The sequence below is a fragment of the Anomalospiza imberbis genome, chromosome 22 (genome assembly GCF_031753505.1).
Source record: "Anomalospiza imberbis isolate Cuckoo-Finch-1a 21T00152 chromosome 22, ASM3175350v1, whole genome shotgun sequence".
Lineage (NCBI taxonomy): Eukaryota > Metazoa > Chordata > Aves > Passeriformes > Viduidae > Anomalospiza > Anomalospiza imberbis.
In genome coordinates this window covers 7,624,875-7,643,807 of record NC_089702.1, presented here as the reverse complement: position 1 = coordinate 7,643,807, position 18,933 = coordinate 7,624,875, and the positions used below count along the sequence as shown (strand labels likewise).

Below are 18,933 nucleotides of genomic sequence, written 5' to 3'. Positions count from 1 at the left end.
AGTGCGGGGCTGGGGGCCGTGCCCCGAGAGTACCAGGACCACCCCCAGCTCCCGGCCCCCCCTGCACTGCTCCGCCGGTGACCCCCCCCCCGGTGACGGGCTCTGCTCAGCCCCACGGAGGAGCGGGGTCCCGGGGGTGTCCCCGCGGGGGCGGCAGCCGGTGGTCCCTGCGGCGTGCCCCCTGTTGGGGGGTGTCCCCGGCCATCCCCCCCCCACCTCACGGAGGGCGGCGGTCCCTTTAAATGGCGGCGCGGCCCCGGTGGCGGAGGGGGCGGCGGCGGTCGCTGACATCACGCGGGGCCGGGAGCACCTGCGCCCCGCCCGGCTCCGCCACCGGCACCGGCACCGCAGCGCACCGGGCCGGGCGGGCACCGGGGCTGGTGCGGGCCGCCCCCGCCGCCCCCCAGGTACGCAGCGCGCAGGACGGGACCCGCGGACGGGGATACCGGGACCCAGCGGGACCCCCTGCGGGGCTGGGATGGCTGTATAAGGACCCCGGGATCTGTACCGGGACCCCCTGAGACCGGGCCAGCTGCACCAGGACCCCCGGTTCTATACCGGGACCTCCCCAACCCCCCGGGAACCTCCAACAGGCGGGGAACCCCCGCACCGGGCTCCGCTGCCCCGCACCGGGAAGGGACACCCCCCCCCCCCGCTCTTTTCCATTGCGGCCGCACCGGGACAGCCCCCCCGCACCGGAACCCCCTCTCCCCCCGCCGCCCCCGGAGCCGGTGTCGCCCCCGGGCCCTGCGCAGCGCGGCCCGGCCGGTGCCACGTGACGTCACCGGGGATCCCGGGGACCGGGGGGTGCTGGGGGGGGGGGGCCCGGTGTCCCCGCGGCCGAACCGGGGAGCACCGGTGCCCGGCAGGGTCCCGGTCCCGCTGCGCCGCCGTTCTCGGGGGTTGAGCTGGGGCTGCGGGGAGCGAGGGGGGAACGGACGAGAGAGCGCGGGGCGGGGGGGGGGGGGAACGGGGAGGACGTTCCCCGGGGGTGCCGGTGCGGGCTGGGGGAGCCCCGGGGGGAGCCGGGGGTCCCGGAGCCAGGGGTGGGGGGGCGTCCCCGCGTGGGGATTCCCCCCGCCCTGACCCCGCCGGGGGCGGGGATCCCCCTCCCACGTGGGCGCGCGCCCGCCCCCGGTGACGCCACGGCGGCGCCGCTCCCGGTGACGCCACTGCGGCCGCCGTGACGTGCCGGGGGAGGAGGGGGGGGGGGGGAAGGACGGGACGGGACGGGGGCGGTCCCGGGACCGCCCGGCGGCGCGAGGCGCTTCCTGCCGCGGCCGCGGGTTCGGCTCCGCGGCCCGGCCCGGTACCGGAGCGCATCGGAGCGGAGGGGCCCCGGCCCGGCCCGGTGCGGCGGAGGGGCCGCGCCATGCCGAGCCGCCCCCCGCCCCGCGCCCCCTGAGCCGGGCCCGCGCCGCCGCCTGCCAGGTGCGGGGTCGCGGCGGAGGAGGGGGGGCGGGCGGTGACGGGCCGTTAACGGCCCGGCTGAAGGGAGCGAGGGGGTGGGAGGGTCGGTTGCGGCGGTTTGGGCCCGGCGGCGGCGGCGGCACCCCGCTCCGCTTTCCTGACCCCGGTGAGACACCGTCCTCTCCCCGCCGCTGCCCCCTGCGCATCCCGGTCCCGTGGCGTGACCCCCCTTCCTCCTCCGTTACCGGCTCCCGGTGACCCCCCCCCCGCTTCCCTCCCTGTGCAGCGGCCAAGGGCCCAGACCGGGAGCCCGAGCCCCGTCCCCGGTGGCCGGTGCGTTTTCCCTGCAGCCCCGTCCCGGAGCTCGGGGGGAGCCCCCTCCTCTCCGGCACCGCCCGTCCGTGTCCCCCCTCCCCGCACTCTCCGGGACCGGGACACCCCTGCGGCGGCGGGGGGGCGCGGACACCGAGCCCCCCCCATCCCCGGAGAGCCGGCTGGGGGGCTGCAGAGAGGGGTGGGGGTGTCCTTGCCGCAGGGACCGGGTGGTCCCCGCCGGGTGCGGCGCTGCGGGGCCGGGGGGGACCGGTCCCGTGTCCCCCCGTGTGTCCGTCCCCGCAGGAAGTGGCCGGGAAATGGCAGCCGGTTGTTGCGTCTCGTTGTTTTTGAAACGTCCTTTTTAATCAGGTCGCGTCACGCTCCCGGGGCCTCCCGGTGCCACCGGCCCGTGGGGGCCGCAGAACCGGGGGCAGGCCGAGCTCTCTGCCCGGGGAATGGCACCGGCTCCACGGCACCGACAGTTCCCCCTCAGCTCAGCTCCCAGGGACAGTCCTGGCCCCGGTGTCCCCGCGGGGATCCCAGGGCCCGGTGGTGCCGCTGCCACCGGGTTTGACACCCAGGCGAGCGGCGCTGCCACGCTGGCCGTGCCCGGTGTGACAGGAGCCGGGGTCATCCGCGGGCTCGGTGCCCACCTTGTCAGCCACCATCACCGAGGTCCCTGCAGTGCCACCATCCGAGGCTCCTGCCCCTCGCCCTCCTCACCTTGCCTGGCTCCGGTTTCTCTCCGTGGCCCAGTTTCAGCTCCACACTCGGTGGCTCAGGGCGGGGGGAGCGGGGCCGCAGGAGCCCCGGTGCGGGTGGGAGGTGACAGGTGGCCGTGGATGGCCATGGATGGCCGGTGTCCACAACACACCTGGCGCTGGCTGCGCTCCCAGCGATGCCAAGGGCGGCTCTGGCCTCTGCTGGGCCTGGGCTGTCCCTGAAGCAAGGGTGACATTCCCACTTTGCTGGCTTTTATTTGCTCCCGGCCCCCTCCCCACGCTGGCACGTGCCCGGACCATCCCAGTCCGCCTCGGTCTGCGACCTGCAGCCGCCACCTGCCCGGTTCCGGCACATCCCTCGGCCGCCTGCTCTGACCTCCAGAGCTGGCATCGCCTTCCTGGCCGGCACATCACACACGGGCTGGGACCGGAAAGGCTTTTCCTTATCCAGCCCTGCTGCTCCCGGTGTCCCCACGCCCGGGGGTTCCAGCTGGGTCAGGGAAGAGGCCGGTTGACGGCTCAGGGGAGGCGGCTGCGGGTCCATCCCGGCGCGCGTGTGGCAGCTGCGTCACCACCCATACGGGTTTCTCCGGTGGATGAATCACCGGTGGCCCTGGCCAGGCTCGGTGGCCCCTGCGGCCCCTGCCAGGGCAGCAGCTGAGGCGGGCGAGGGTGTGATGAAATCCGGGTTTCGACACAGGCTGTGCCACCAGCCGCTGCTGAAGTGCCGAGTGCGGTGGCCTTGGCCCTTCCGGAGAGGTCGGCGCCGCCTTGGCCAGTGGCGGGTTTGGCAAGCGCGGCACAACCAGGAGTTGCCGGCGGTGGCAGCTCCGGGGGTGTCCCTGTGGATCCCAAACGACACTGGGGCTCCCTCCTCATCTGCTGGGCTTACAGGGCTTCGGTTCCCCTGTGCCCCGTCCCGCGGCTGGCCCCGCTGGGATCCCTCCTTGTGGCCTCGGGTTTGAGGGAGCGTTGGGGTTCCTGGGGATGAAGGTCACCAGGCTCCTGCCCAAGCCAGCGCTGGGGCTTCAGCTCCTGCTTGCTCCCAGCATGGCCTGGCCTCAAACCCTGGACAGGGTGTGGGGTCCCCTCCACCTTGGGGGAGATGGCAGGGACACTGTCTGTCACCACAGGGTCATTCCTGTGCCAGGAGCGTTGGGTTATCCTCCTGGCTCCTCATGGGTCACAGAGCTGCTTTGGCGGGGGGGTCTCTGTGGTCCTTGGCTGGGAGCCCAGGACCAGCCACGGGATGGTGGCACACGGTGATCACACCTTGGCGGTGGCCGTCCCTGGGGACGCCGGTGACAGGCTGTGCTCAAGCAGGTGGCAGCTCATCCAGCTGGGGTGCCTGGGCCAAAGCGCTGCACTGGTGGCATCTCAGTCCTGGGGGGCTTCACTGTCACTCCTCACCCTCCCCAGCCCTAAAGCCCCAGGTTGGGAACTGCAGGGAGAAGGAACGGAGGGTCAGTGGTGGGTGGGTCACCACACTGGCAGCCCCAGTCCACGCCAGTGACTGACCCCGGTGCATCTTCTCCCCCGTGCAGAAATGGAAACAAACAACCATTTTAACTTCACTGGCCTTTCCTCTGCACCCGCTGCCTCAGGACCGAAACCCACGCCTGCCTCAGGGGACTCCCCCTTCACCCACAGCCCCCCGCTCAGCTTCCCCCCGCAAGGGAAAAGTAAGTGACCCCAGGAAGACAGGGCTGGAGGGGCTGCAGGGATGGGGTGGCCGCGGGGCCAGAGGGGACGCAGGGATGGAGGGGCCGTGGCCGGCGGCAGCTCCAGCGCGTGGGGCCAGGGCTGGGGTCTGTGCATCCCTGCCGCCGCCTTGGCCTAGAAAAGCGGCCGCGCCGGCACAGGGGCCGTGTGTGGATTTGGCCGGTCAGCTGATCCGGCACAGCCCTGCCAAACGCTCGGCTAATCCCCGGCGTCCTGCGGCGCTCGGCCCGGTGCCGGCAGAGCCCGTGGCAGAGCCGGTTTGGCAAACGGGGACCGTGCGACTCCCCCCCTCTCCCCCTGCTTCTCTCCGGGCACGGGATTGGGGGGGACGCGAGCGGGGCTTTGGCAGCTGCCCGGCCTGGTCATTGATCCATCCTCAAACCCACTGGAGAGACCCCGCGGCGCTGACCTCGCCGTCCCTCTGCTCCCTCGCAGGTCTGAACGGGGGCATGAATGTCAATGGCTTCTCTACTGTATCACACCCCAGTACTTCAGGGACGTTCTCGCCCGGCTCCGCGCCCGCCGGGGCCCAGCCCCTCCGCGCCTACGACTGCCTGTGGGACTACGCGCCCTACGCGCCCGCCGGTGGCCTCAAGGACGGGGCCCCGCCCGCCCTCGGACAGTTCCCCCTCAACGGCGTGGCCGGAGGGTCCCGGCCGGCGTCGCCGGGGCACGGCACCAACCTGCGGGCGGCCGGGCAGGAGTTCTGGGGCAACGGCACCGCCGGGCCCATGGGGCTGAGCTTCGACTCGCAGGAGCTCTACGACTCCTTCCACGACCAGAGCTTCGAGCTGATGCAGAACGGGCCTGACGGCTTCTACGCGGCGGGTCAGTCCTCGCCCATACTGAGCTCGGACACGCAGCCCTTCCCACTGGCTCCGGACGAGCCGGACCCCGGCCAGGGGGATGCTGATGGCGCAGCCAAAGAGATGCCCACCGCCGCCACCACCATCACGGAGAATGGGGGCGGGCTGGTGGGCAGCCAGGAGCTGGAGGAGGCACAGCCAGGTAGGAGCCTGGGAGGGGTGGCAGAGCTCTGGGATGCGGCGCTGGGGCCCTGGCACGTGGGGTGCTGGATCCTGGTCGAGCTGGGCATCGCGTTCCGTGGGGAATCCCAGCTGCTCTGACCCGCCTGCCCAGCGTCCTGGACGGGGTTTGGCCGGTCACAGCTTGGAGTAGGCGTTGGGATCTCATAAAACCGGGCTGGGCACAGCCCGGGGTGTCACCACCCGGTGCCAGGGAGGGCTGGGTGTCCCAGCATGAGGAATGGCAGTGGGGATCCCCCGGCTCTGTCACCGTCACGTCTCAGGGTCTGTTTTCGGTCGATTGTTCCCTTCAGACTTGAAGATCTGCAGCTACAACGGGGCTGCAGCCGCTGGTGCGGGCTCGCTGGGGCCAGAGGGGCCCGTCCTGGCACCCAGGGCCGGCGGGTGCCTGGGGGACGCGTCGCCCATCGCCCCGCGGCTGGAGGACACCCACATCCTCAGCGAGGACCCCCTGGAACCCTTCGAGTCGCTGGCCAGAGGTACGGGGGTGTCGGGGGGAGGTGGTGGCGGGGCTGTGGCGGGGCAGGGCGCGGGGGGCACAACCATTCCCTGGCCGCGGTGCCCGGGGAGCAGCGCCAGCCCTTCTCCATCCCCGCGGGGCGATGCGGCGCTGGAGGCGGCGGTGGCCGTGGCCCTTCTCCCGAGGCAGGGGCGGGCCCCGCGTCCCCGCCGCGCTGCCGGCCTTCCCTGCCTTCCTTCCCGTCCTTCCCGGCTCCGTGACGAGGCGGTTACTCAGCGCCTGAACTTCCGCGCTGCTGAGCATCGCCTCGGCCATTTTGGGCTCCTCCGCTTCCCAGAGGAGGAGGCGGGACTGGGGTGGGTGGGCAGCCCAAACCCCTTTTTAACCCCTCTGCTGCCGGAGCCTTTTCGGCTACTCCACACACGCGCACACACCCCACCCCGCTATTCCCCGGGAGCGGAGATGTGGGTCCGTGTGCCCCCAGCCCTGGTGCTCACCCCCCTCCCCAGACCCCGGCACCGGCGACCTGTACGCGATGGACGACTCGCAGCTGGTGAGCGACAAGTCCTCCTTGGAGGAGCCCCCCGACCTGGCCGCCAGCCCCCCACTCCACGCCGGCCCCTTCAGCCTGCTGCCCGCCAGCCCCTCGCCCGCCCCGCTGCTCGATGGCCCCGGCTCGCCGCCCGCCCTGCCCGGTACGTGCGGCCCCGGGATGTCCCCCACACCGGGGGTCGCGGGGTGGGGTGGGGGGGGGGGGGTCACCCCACCGGCCTCGTTCCCCACGAGGGATGGAGCGTGTGCCAGCGCCGGTGGAACGCGTGAGCCCCACGGGGGTCTCGGTGGCACCAGCGAGGCCCCCGGGCAGCGCAGGGAGGGGGCGCGCAGCCCCGGTGACGTGTCCGGTGACGTCCCTGACCTTGGCTCCTCAGGCGACAACGCCGAGCTGAAGAGCGGCGACCACGCGGGGCTGCGGGACTCGGGGTCCCTGGAGCTCGACCCTCCGCTGGAGCCGGAGTCTCCGGCCCCGTCTGCGGAGGAGGAGGAGGAGGAGGAGGAGGAAGAAGAGGAGGAGGAGGAGGCTGCCGACAGCTGCCCGGACACTTCGGCCGCGCCAGAAGGAGACAGCGAGGAGCCCGCCCTGCTGAGTGCCTCGGGGGCAGGTGTGGCGGCGGCCTCACCCCGCCGTGCTGACCCCTCGGTGCCGCCAGCCCATCGTCCCATCTGTCCCCTCCCCGCAGGTGATGTCCCTCGGCGGCGCATCGCCACGCAGGAGGAGGTGCGCTTCCCGCTGCAGCACGGGTACGTGGGATGGCCCCCGACCCTGCTTCCTTTCCACCGTCCCGTCCCTGTCCCCCTCCGGCCGTCCTGCCTCGAAGAACTACCGTCCCCTTCCCACCACGCTGCTCCAGAAACTCTCCCCGTCCTGTCCCCGTCCCCATCTCCATCCCCTTCCCATCCTGCCCCTGTCCCCACCCCCTTCCCATCCTGCCCCTCTCTCCATCCCCTTCCCATCCCGTCCCCGTCCCCGACCCCTCCCACTGCTCTCTCCCGGACACCGTCCCCTCCTCATCTTGTCCCTGGTCCTGTCCCCTCGGGCCGTCCTGCCCCACAGCCCCGTCCCCTCCCCATCCCGCCCCACGGCCCCGGGCTGACGCTGCCGTGCCCAGGTGGAGGCGGGAGGTTCGGATCAAGAAGGGGAACCATCGCTGGCAGGGCGAGACCTGGTACTACGGCCCGTGCGGGAAGAGGATGAAGCAGTTCCCGGAGGTGATCAAGGTACCGCCCCTGGGGACAGCGGCGTGGGGGCTGACCCGAGATGTGTGTGGGAGGGGGGGTTCTGGTCCCCACGACCCCCCACCCAAAGCCCAGGACTGCAGCTGATGGAAGCTGTGGCGAACCCGGTGCGCTGAGCTTCCTCACAGCCTTCCTCCTCCTCCCTGTCGCCAGTACCTGAGCAGGAACATGGTGCAGGATGTCCGGCGAGAGCACTTCAGCTTCAGCCCCCGCATGCCCGTGGGAGACTTCTACGAGGAGCGGGACACGCCAGAGGTGGGTCTGGGGGCCGCTGAGCCCCCCTGTCCCCGCCCGCAAGCCCTCGCTGTGCCAGGGGGTGACCCCGGCTCGTGCCCCACAGGGCGTGCAGTGGGTGAAGCTGAGCGCCGAGGAGATCCCCGGGCGCATCCAGGCCATCACGGGCAAGCGCGGCCGGCCCCGCAACGCCGAGAAGGCCAAGCCCAAGGAGCCCCCGGCCACCAAACGGGGCCGGGGCCGCCCGCCCAAGGTCAGGATGGTGGATTTGCTGAGCAAGACGGACGCACGGCTGCTGAAGAGGCTGGAAGCACAAGGTAACCCCTTCCCAGCCCCGGCGTGGGGGGGCTGGGGAAGCCCCCCACAGCCTGGCCCCGGTGGGATCCCGGCGCCCGCTTCACGCGCACTCCGTGCCCCCCCAGAGGTGCTCAGCGAGGAGGACAAGCTGAAAATGAGCAAGATCAAGAAGAAAATGAGGCGGAAGGTGCGGGCATGGGGCTCGGGGGCTGCTGGGGTTTGGGTGGGGCTTTCCCTGGTGCAGGGGGGCCCTGAGCGGGTCTTGTCCTCCCCTCAGGCCAAGAACAAGCAGAAGCAGGAGGCCAAAGCCCCCAGGGCCAAGGAGGCCAAGAAGAAATCCAAGGTGAGTCCGTGGGCACCAGTAGGCCGGGGAGAGGGAGGAGATGAAAATTGAAAAATGGATTTTCCCCCTTTGTCTTTTTTTTCCCCACACATCCCTGACTCAGGCCAAGGAGAAGAAGGGGAAGCCAGAGAAGGGCAAGGACAAGGCCCGGCCCAAGGAGAAGAAGGGCAAGGGGCCTCGGAAGGCGGAAAAGGGGCTGCTGGCCAGCGGCGTCTGGAGGAGCGGCAGCGGCAGCAGCTCATCCTGGAGGAGATGAAGAAGCCCACGGAGGACATGTGCCTGGGGGACCACCAGGTGGGCTGTGCCGGGGGCTCAGAAAGGTCACCCCACGGAGCCGCCAGCTGGCCCTGACCCCCGCCCTTCTTCTCCCTGATCCACAGCCCCTTCCAGCCTTCTCCCGCATCCCGGGGCTCGTCCTGCCCAGCCGCGCCTTCTCCGACTGCCTGACGGTGGTGGAGTTCCTGCAGAGCTACGGGAAGGTGCTGGGGCTGGAGCCGGCGCGGGACGTGCCCACGCTGGGCGCGCTGCAGGAGGGGCTGCTGGGGGTGGCTCCCGGCGCGGGGCAGCTGCAGGACTTGCTGGTGAGGCTGCTGCAGGCAGCGCTCTGCGACCCCGGGCTGCCACCCTACTGCCAGGTGAGACCCCCTTCCCCGCCAGGTGAGACCCCCCTGTTAGGTGAGACCCCCCTGTTAGGTGAGACCCCTGCCCCCTCCAGGTGAGACCCCCCTGTTAGGTGAGACCCCCCTGTTAGGTGAGACCCCCCCTGTTAGGTGAGACCCCCTGTTAGGTGAGACCCCCCCTGTTAGGTGAGACCCCTGCCCCCTCCAGGTGAGACCCCCCTGTTAGGTGAGACCCCCCCTGTTAGGTGAGACCCCCCTGTTAGGTGAGACCCCCACCCCCGCCAGGTCAGACAATTCTTTCCGTTCCTTTTCATCTCTTTTCTCCCTTCCCTTATTTTTCCCCATCCCCTATTTTTTGCCTTTCTCCTTTCCTTTCTTTCTCTTCTTTTCTCTTTCCTTTTTCCCCTTTCAATTTTCCCCATCCCGTTTCTTTCTCCTCCTTGTTCCCTTTCCTTTCCTTTCCTTTCCTTTCCTTTCCTTTCCTTTCCTTTCCTTTCCTTTCCTTTCCTTTCCTTTCCTTTCCTTTCCTTTCCTTTCCTTTCCTTTCCTTTCCTTTCCTTTCCTTTCCTTTCCTTTCCTTTCCTTTCCTTTCCTTTCCTTTCCTTTCCTTTCCTTTCCTTCCCCTTCCCTTCCCCTTCCCCTTCCCCTTCCCCTTCCCCTTCCCCTTCCCCTTCCCCTTCCCCTTCCCCTTCCCTTCCCCTTCCCCTTCCCTCTCTTTCCTTTTCCTCCCTTTTCTTTTTCAATCCTTTTCCCACCTTCACCGTTCTTTTCCTCTTTTCTTTTTTCTCTCATTTTCCCTTCCTTTTCACCCTTTTTTTCTTTCTTTACCTTCCCTTTTCTTCCCACCACCTTTTTTTTTATCTCTGCTTTCGCTTTCCTTCCCTCCCCTTTCCTTTTCCCTCTCTTTCTTCTCTTTTCACCACCTTCTCCCCTTTTTCCCCTCCCCTGGCTGGGGCTGTCAGTGCCTGTAAAACTCAGGACAGGGAATCCTAAATTTGGGATGTCCTGCGTTCCCTGCTCTCCTCCCTTGTGGCCGGCCCCCTCCTCACCCCAAGCATCTTTTGGGGTGTCCCCCCATCTGTCCTTGTGGTGGGAGCACCCAGAACACCTTTGGTGGGCAGGAACCCCCTCCTGACAAACCCCCCAGAGGAACCTGTCCCTCTGCTCTGCCAGTCCCTGAAGATCCTGGGGAGAAAGTGTCGGAGATCAGCCTGAACCGCGACACCGTGTCCGAGGTGCTGCGCTGCTTCCTGACGGCGCACAGGGCGGGCGCGGAGCTGTGCGAGGGGCTGCGCACCAAACCCTTCCAGGCGCTGCCCCGGAGCGCAAAGCCGCCATCCTGGTCTTCCTCGTCAACGAGCTCAACAGCAGCGCCCTCATCATCAGGTGGGGCTGGCTGGGGGGCACCAAAATCCTCCGATTCTGGATGCTGGAGTGGATCCTGCTGCACTCGTGCAGCTGCTCACTGCGGCCATCCCCATCCCCTGTTCTGCAGCGAGATCGACAAGACCTTGGAGAACATGTCCAACTACAGGAAGAACAAGTGGATCATCGAGGGCCGACTGCGCAGGTTGGTGGGGAAGGGGCTTCGCCTGCAGCCTCAGCACCTTCCCCTCCGGGTGACCAGGTGCCTCAGGGGGCGCGGGGTGGGCAGGGGGACAGGTACCCAACGCCTCCAACTGTGTCCCGGCAGGCTGAAGTTCGCCCTGGCCAAGAAGACGGGCCGTCCCGAGTCGGAGATCACGGGGCTGGAGGACGGCCGGCGCCGGCGCAGCTCCCGCCTGACCGAGGACGTGGGGCTGGAGATGGAGGAGGAAGAGGAGACGCGGGGGCGGAGATCCCGCCGGGAGGAGGAGGTGGGGTGCTCCGGGCTCTGCTGGGGGGCAGAGGCGGGGGTGCCACCTCGGGGATCCCGACTGATCCATCCCTTCCCCAGGTTGACACATCTGCATCCAGCGTCCCGGAGCTGGAGCGGCAGATCGAGAAGCTGGCCAAGGTGAGCGGGTGCTGGAGGGCTGGAGTTCAGCCCTGCTGGGGGGCTGCAGCCCCCTCACCGCCCCCCACTCTCCCCACAGAGGCAGATGTTCTTCCGCAAGAAGCTGCTCCATTCCTCCCAGACCCTGCGTGCAGCCTCCCTGGGCCAGGACCGCTTCCGGCGCCGCTACTGGGTCCTGCCCCACCTGGGCGGCATCTTCGTGGAGGGCGCGGAGGGTGAGCGGGGAAGGGGCTTTGTGGGGGATTGTCACAGCTGGGAGAGGACCCCGCATCTCACCTGCTTCTTCTCCTCCTGTCGCAGCAGCTGAGCTGGTGGCTCAGGAGCCTCCAGAGGAGAAGGTGTCCCTGCGCGTGTCCCCGGTGAAGGAGGAGCCGGCCGCCGTGCCCGTTGCCAGCCGGACGAGCTGCCCGGCCTCGGCCCCGCGCGCCCGCGGGCGGCCCCGGAAGAGCAAAGAGGAGCTGGCCCAGCACTGCGAGCCCTGCCCCGTCCCGCTCAACGGGGTCCTGGAGGAGCCGGAGCCCCTGGGGCAGAGCCAGCATGACCTCAGCCAGTCAGCCTTCCTGTCCTGGCTGAGCCAGACCCAGTCGTCCCTGCTCAAGGACTCAGTCCTCACCCCGGCCAGCAGCCCTGGCAAAGGGGACACGGGGCTCCCGCCCCCCGAGGCTCCCTCAGACCCCATGGAGGAGGAAGAGGAGGAGGAGGAGGAGGAGAGAGCCCCGGAGGCTGTAGCAAAGCGAGGGCCCTGGTTCAACCTGCTGCCCCGCACGCCTTGTGATGACCGAGCCCCCCTCGCTACCTCCTCGGCCGAGCCTTCGCCGCGAGCCCCCGCAGCCCCCCGCAGCCAGAGCCGTGGGGAGCCCCCCAAGGGCTCGGCACGGCAGGTACGGGGTGGGGGGGCTGCGCCCAGCACTTGCACCCCGATCAGAGGGGTTGTATGGGGAGGGGGCTTCTCCCTGGGCAGCTGCAGGGAGTGGGGTGGGACCCTTTGACCTGGGCAGGGGCGGTGGCACAGGGGGCTCAGTCCTGCTGCCCCTGACAGGCTGGTGAGAAGGGAAACAGCTCCAGGGGTGGGGAGGCTGCAGGATTGGGGGCTGTGGGGTTGAGGGGCTGAAGAATTGGGGGTTGTAGGCTTGGGGGGCCGTGGGATTGTGGGGCTGCAGGATTGGGGGGGGTGCAGGATTCAGGGGCTGAGGATCCCGGTGTGATAATCCTTGTGGGTCCTCTCCAAAGCAGAGTATTTATAATTTCTTGTCTTGTCTTCTCTGATATTCCTCCTGTCCCTGCAGCTGAACGGCCTCCCCGCAGACGACCCCACGGCTCCCCTGCTCGCCTCCACGCCGGTGCACGCCGGCCCCAGGGCCCACGGCGCCTGCCCCCGCAGCCAGGGCGGCCTGGAAAAGCTCCAGGACGTGCCGGGACAACCCAAACGCCGAGGGAGACCCCCCACCAAATTCTTCAAGCAGATGGAGCAGAAATACCTGACGCAGCTGACGGAGCAGCCGGTGCCCACCGGTGAGAGCCGGGGACCCCCGGGACCCCCGTGGCGGCGGTGCCGGTGCCCCGGCACGGTGCTGAGCTGTGGCACTGGCCTTGCAGAGATGCAGAGCGGGTGGTGGTGGCTGCGGGACCCCGAGGAGCTGGAGGCCGTGGCGCGGGCGCTGCACCCGCGCGGCATCCGGGAGAAGGCCCTGCACAAGCACCTCACCAAGCACAAGGAGTTCCTGCGCGAGGTTTGCCTCCGGACCACCACCGGTGAGTCTGCCCAGCCCCCCCAGAGCCCGCCCCTGCCCCCAGACCCACCTCCCAGCTGGGATTAGTGGGGGGGGGGTCCTGCTTGTCCTTCTGTGAGCCCCCACTGCGAGCTCCCAGATCTCATCTTCTGCCCAAATCCCTAAGGCAAGGGGTTGCTCCCTGTTCCCTCCCTGAGCCCACCCTTCACCCCACCCAGACCTCACCTTCCACCCCTGCCCTGGGGCAGGGGGCTGCTCCCTGTTGCCCACCTGAGCCCATCCTCTGCCCCTTAGACCCCGCATTCCACCCATACCACCAGGGTGGGGGGCTGCTGCCTGTCCCCCTGTGCCCCTCCAGATCCCCATCTTCTCCTTGCACCTCCAGCTTAGGGAGCTGCTCCCCATCCCTCCTTTTCCCCCCCTTCAGACCTCATCTTCCCCCTGTGTCCCAGGATGGGGCTCTGCTGCCTGTCCCCCCATCCCTGACCCCCTTTTCTCCTCTCCAGACCCCATTTTATCCCAGGATGGGGCTCTGCTGCCTGTCCCCCCTTCCTGACCCCCTTTTTTCTCTTCTCCAGACCCCATTTTATCCCAGGATGGGGCTCTGCTGCCTGTCCCCCCATCCCTGACCCCCTTTTCTCCTCTCCAGACCCCATTTTATCCCAGGATGGGGCTCTGCTGCCTGTCCCCCCTTCCTGACCCCCTTTTTTCTCTTCTCCAGACCCCATTTTATCCCAGGATGGGGCTCTGCTGCCTGTCCCCCATCCCTGACCCCCTTTTCTCCTCTCCAGACTCCATCTTTCCCTGTGTCCCAGGATGGGGCTCTGCTGCCTGTCCCCCCATCCCTGACCCCCCTTTTCTCTTCTCCAGACCCCATTTTATCCCAGGATGGGGCTCTGCTGCCTGTCCCCCCATCCCTGACCCCCCTTTTCTCTTCTCCAGACCCCATTTTATCCCAGGATGGGGCTCTGATGTCTGTCCCCCCATCCCTGACCCCCTTTTCTCCTCTCCAGACCCCATTTTATCCCAGGATGGGGCTCTGCTGCCTGTCCCCCCATCCCTGACCCCCTTTTCTCCTCTCCAGACCCCACTGTATCCCAGGATGGGGCTCTTCTGCCTGTCCCCCCATCCCTGACCCCCTTTTCTCCTCTCCAGACTCCATCTTTCCCTGTGTCCCAGGATGGGGCTCTGCTGCCTGTCCCCCATCCCTGACCCCCCTTTTCTCCTCTCCAGACCCCATTTTATCCCAGGATGGGGCTCTGCTGCCTGTCCCCCATCCCTGACCCCCCTTTTCTCTTCTCCAGACCCCATTTTATCCCAGGATGGGGCTCTGCTGCCTGTCCCCCCTTCCTAACCCCCCTTTTCTCCTCTCCAGACCCTATTTTATCCCAGGATGGGGCTCTGCTGCCTGTCCCCCCATCCCTGACCCCCTTTTCTCCTCTCCAGACCCCATCTTCCACCCGCGCCCGGACTCAGCCGCTGCCGCGGTGTCTCAGGAAGCCCTGGCGCAGTGGTCAGTGCCGGACAGAGCCTACGAGACCGACCTGGGCGTCCTGCAGTGGGTGGAGGAGCTGGAGCAGCGCGTCCTCATGGCCGACCTGCAGATCCGGGTGGGTGCCGGGCAAGGGTGATCCCGGCGCCGGGGTGACCAGCCGCCCACGGCTGACCCCGCTGTCCCTCCGCAGGGCTGGACGTGCCCCAGCCCGGACTCGACGCGGGACGACCTGAGGTACTGCGAGCACAAAGTGGAGCCCCTGGAGGACATCACGGTGCGCAGCCGGCGGGACGGGCTGCCGCTGCGCCGGGAGCTCACCAACCCCCTGGACCTGGCCGTGCTCCGGCTGGCGGCGCTGGAGCAGAACCTGGAGCGCCGCTACCTGAAGGAGCCGCTGTGGCCGCTGCACGAGGTGGTGGTGGAGAAAGCGGTGCTGAGCGGCCCCGAGGAGCTGAGCCTGGGCCCCACCGAGATGTGAGCACCCCCCACACCCACCCTGAGCCCTGCCCTGGGTTAGGACGGGGTCATTCCTGCCCCTCCCCGGGAATGCGGGGGGCCAGCAGGGTCCATCCTGGGGGTGGGGATGTCCCAGGGGTGGGATTCCTGCCTGGGGATGAAGGTGCCTGAGTGTGTGTTCCTGGGATAGGGATCCTTCCCAGGAATGTGGGAGACCCTCAGAGGTCCTTGGGGTCTCTCTTGGAGATGAGAGTGTTTTCTGGGGGTGCCTCACAGGATTGAGGGGCCATCGGGGTTCCTCTTGGGGATGGGAGTCTCTTCTGGGGATCAGGACCCTTCCTGGGAATGTGGGGCACCAGCAGGGTTTGTCCTGGTGCTGGGGGTCTCTCTGATGCCATCGTGGTCCCTCTGGGGGATGAAAGACTTTCCTGGGAATGAGGAACCCTCCCAGGGGTCTGGGGCTCCCTCGGAGACCATTGGGGTCTCCCCTGGGGTGGGGATCTCTCCAAGGGATTGGGGTCTCCCCTGGGGATTAGGGTCTCCTCTGGGGATTGGGGTCTCCCCTGGGGATGGGGATCTCCCCTGGGGATTGGGATCTCCTCTGGGGATTGGGGTCTCCCCTGGGGATGGGGATTTCCCGTGGGGATGGGGATCTCCCCTGGGGATGGGGATCTCTCCAAAGGATTGGGGTCTCCCCTGGGGACTGGGGTCTCCCCTGGGAATGGGGATCTCTCCAAGGGATTGGGGTCTCCCCTGGGGATGGGGATCTCTCCAAGGGATTGGGGTCTCCCCTGGGGATGGGGATCTCCCCTGGGGATGGGGATCTCTCCAAGGGATTGGGGTCTCCCCTGGGGATTGGGGTCTCCCCTGGGGATGGGGATCTCATGAGGGTCATCTGGATCCTGCTCGGGGCTGAGCAGGGACCGAGACTCCTCCTTCTGGGATCCCTTCTGGGATCACCCAGGTGGGCTGTGGAGGGGTTCCCCATGACCCAGCCGGGAGCCTGGGCCAGGGCAGGACCCCCGTGCCGGGCTGAGCCCCCCGCTGTCCCCGCAGCGCCTACGAGATCACGCCGCGGGTGCGGACGTGGCGGCAGACGCTGGAGCGGTGCCGCAGCGCGGCCCAGGTGTCCCTGTGCATCTTCCAGCTGGAGAAATCCATCGCCTGGGAGAAATCCGTGAACAGAGTGGTGAGAGCCCGCGCCGTGGGGCGACGGAGGGGTGGCCCAGGGGGTGCCAAGGCAGCTCTGAGCCCCCCCGTGTGCCCCCAGACCTGCCTGGTTTGCCGGCGAGGGGACGACGACGAGCACCTGCTGCTGTGCGACGGCTGCGACCGCGGCTGCCACCTCTACTGCCACCGGCCCCGCATGACGGAGGTGCCCGAGGGCGACTGGTTCTGCTCCGTCTGCGTGGCCCGGGTAGGTTGGGGGGCAGCCCTCACACCCCACCAGGGTGATCCAGGAGGGATCCCAGACCCTGCTGGGCCCCGCCGTCCCCAGGAGAGGTCCTGGGCTCTGGAAGAAACTCTGGCTCCTAAGAGGGACCCTGAGGGCCCCCATGGGACTCCCATCCCCAGGGAGAGCCCCATTCTTGGAAGAGACCCCCGTGGTCCCTGAGGGTGCCCCATGCCCCTGGGAGGGGGGGGTCCCAGAAAAGACTCTCAGAGAAAAGACTCTCCCCTTTCCCAGAAAAGACTCTCCTCTCCAGGAGGGACCCTAATGGGACCCTCATATCTCTCCCCCATATCAGTGGGAGGGATCCCCATCCCAGGGGGAACACTGGTGACCCCAGAGGGACTCCCACCCCTCTGGGGTGTGAGGACGTGTTCTCCGGGAGAGACCCTGATGGTGTGTGTGAGAGACCCCCACCCCTAGGAGAGACCCTGGTGGCCCTTCCGTCGCTGGGAGGGCTCCTGACCCCCAGAAGAGCCTCTCATCCCTCAGAGACCCCGATGGCCTCTGAGGGACCCGATATCCATGGGAAGGACCCCTGGGGGTCACCTCGGGGCTCGGGCAGTGGGGAAATGAGCAGAGGATCCGGGGGGACAGAGGGTGACCCCCTTTTTTCCCCCCCACAGGCAGGGCAGTACCGGGACCCCGTCTCTCCGCGGCGAGGCAAGAAGCGGAAACGGGGCCGCGGGGTCGGGGGCAGCCCCGGCGAGGAGGAGCCGAGCCCGCGGCGCCGCCGGGCCCCGCGCCGCCGGGAGGGGCTGCCCGTGTCCCCCCGGTGCCCGGGAGAGGGTCTGGCCCCCCACCGCCGGAGGAGCTCGGCCCTGCGGGGCCAGCCCAGCGACCTGACCTTCTGCGAGTGAGTGGGGCCGGGGGCGCGGGCAGGGGGCTGCGGCCGCGCCCGCCGGGGGCTCCCCCTGATCTCCCCCTCTCCCAGGATCATCCTGATGGAGATGGAGTCGCACGAGGACGCCTGGCCCTTCCTGGAGCCCGTGAACCCCCGGCTGGTCCCCGGCTACCGCAAGATCATCAAGAACCCCATGGACTTCGCCACCATGCGCACCAGGCTGCTGCGGGGCGGGTGAGCTGGGCCGGGGTCCCTCGTGGGGCTGGGGGCACCTCCTGAGGGTGGGGGTTCCTCCAGGGCTGGCAGGGTCCTTCTCAGGGGTTGGGTGTCCCTCTCAAGCCAGTGGTGTCCCTCAAAGGGATGTCCTTTGTGGGTTTGGGGGTTCCTCCAGGGCTGGCAGGGGTGAGATGTCCCTCCCAGGCCAGTGGTGTCCCTCAAACCCTCAAAGGGATGACCCTTGTGGGTTTGGGGGGTTCCTCCAGGGCTGGCATGGTTGGGTGTCCCTGCCAGGCCAGTGGTGTCCCTCAAAGGGATGACCCTTGTGGGTCTGGGGGGTTCCTCCAGGGCTGGCAGGGTCCTTCTCAGGGGTTGGGCCTCCCTGCCAGGCCAGTGGTGTCCCTCAAAGGGATGACCCTTGTGGGTTTGGGGGGTTCCTCCAGGGCTGGCAGGAGTTTGGTGTCCCTCCCACACCAGTGGTGTCCCTTAAACCCTCAAAGGGATGACCCTTGTGGGTCTGGGGGGTTTGCTCTAGGGCTGGCAGGGTCCTTCTCAGGGGTTGGATGTACTCCCCAAGGGTTGAGCGTCCCTCTCAGGCCAGTGGTGTCCCTCAAAGGGATGACCCTTGTGGTTCTGGGGGGTTCCTCTAGGGCTGGCAGGGGTGAGATGTCCCTCCCACGCCAGTGATGTCCCTCAAACCCTCAAAGGGATGACCCTTGTGGGTCTGGGGGTTCCTCCAGGGCTGGCAGGGTTGAGATGTCCCTCCCAGGCCAGTGGTGTCCCTCAAAGGGATGACCCTCGTGGGTTTGGGGTCCCTCCCAGGGGTTGGGTGCCCTCAAAGGGATGACCTTTGTGGGTTCAGGGGTCTCACCAGGGCTGGCAGGGTCCCTCCTGAGCGTGAGGGTCCCTCAAAGCCCTCGGGGACGGGGTTTCGTTGGGGCTGGCAGGGATCGCTCCCAGGTTTGGCGTCTCTCCGGAACATCAGCTCCCTTCCCAACCATGAGCCTCTTGTGGGGCCATTAGGGTTTCCTCCCAGGGATGGAGGCCCATCCTAGGGATGGAAGTTTCTCTTGGGAATGGGAGTTCCTCCAGGGCTGTGGGGGTCTCTCCTGGGCTTTGGGAGGGTCTTTCCTGGGGATCCCCTCCCCTCCTGGGGATGGGGCTCCTTAGGGGTCGATGGGGTCTCTGCTGGGGATGGCGGGGATCAGTTCCCCTCCCAAAGTTCTCTCACAGAGATGGGGTTCCTCTGGTGCTGACGGGGGTCCCGCCCGGGGCTGGGGGTCCCGTGGGCCGCCCCCCACCCACCCCGTGCCGTCCCTCAGGTACTCGAGCTCGGCGGAGTTCGCCGCCGACGCCCTTTTGGTGTTCGACAACTGCCAGACCTTCAACGAGGACGACTCGGCCGTGGGCCGCGCCGGCCACGCCATGCGCCGGTTCTTCCAGAGCCGCTGGGAGGAATTTTATCAGGAAAACACGCTCCCAACCCGTGAGCACCGGGGGTCTCCCCACGCCCCCACGAACTGCCTCCTCTGGAGCTGCTCTCGCTGCCTGCTGATCCCACACTGGGGGTGGGGTGGGGAGGGGGGTGCGCACCCCAAAAAAAAAAAAAAAAAAACCTCTGGCAGCGTGAACGGGCCCCCCACCCCTGGACCCCCCGCACCCAGCCCCAGTGCGGCCCCTTCCCGCTGCCCGGTTCCCCACCCACCCACCCGCCCGCCACCAACCGCCCCGTCCCCCCTTTTTTTTCCAGCACCACAAACTCACAGACTTGTGTAAGCCAAAA

The 18,933-nt window shown here is 68.2% G+C and overlaps 1 protein-coding gene across 1 annotated transcript; it reads left to right on the top strand.

Annotated features, from left to right (window-relative positions):
* Positions 1–1,437: 1,437 nt before the first annotated feature.
* On the top strand, positions 1,438–18,926 carry BAZ2A (bromodomain adjacent to zinc finger domain 2A). Its single transcript, XM_068212745.1, is given in 32 exon segments — positions 1,438–1,576; positions 3,992–4,129; positions 4,605–5,177; positions 5,509–5,694; positions 6,185–6,370; positions 6,605–6,835; positions 6,914–6,974; positions 7,343–7,451; positions 7,623–7,724; positions 7,810–8,020; positions 8,126–8,187; positions 8,278–8,343; positions 8,447–8,543; positions 8,546–8,637; positions 8,724–8,978; positions 10,137–10,146; positions 10,149–10,277; positions 10,280–10,349; positions 10,459–10,533; positions 10,657–10,819; positions 10,900–10,959; positions 11,039–11,174; positions 11,260–11,840; positions 12,246–12,471; positions 12,556–12,711; positions 14,136–14,299; positions 14,375–14,658; positions 15,697–15,829; positions 15,911–16,057; positions 16,717–16,946; positions 17,025–17,168; positions 18,473–18,926. Coding segments are annotated over 31 exon segments (5,529 nt in total). The 5' UTR covers positions 1,438–1,576; positions 3,992–3,993.
* The last annotated feature ends 7 nt before the right edge of the window (positions 18,927–18,933 follow it).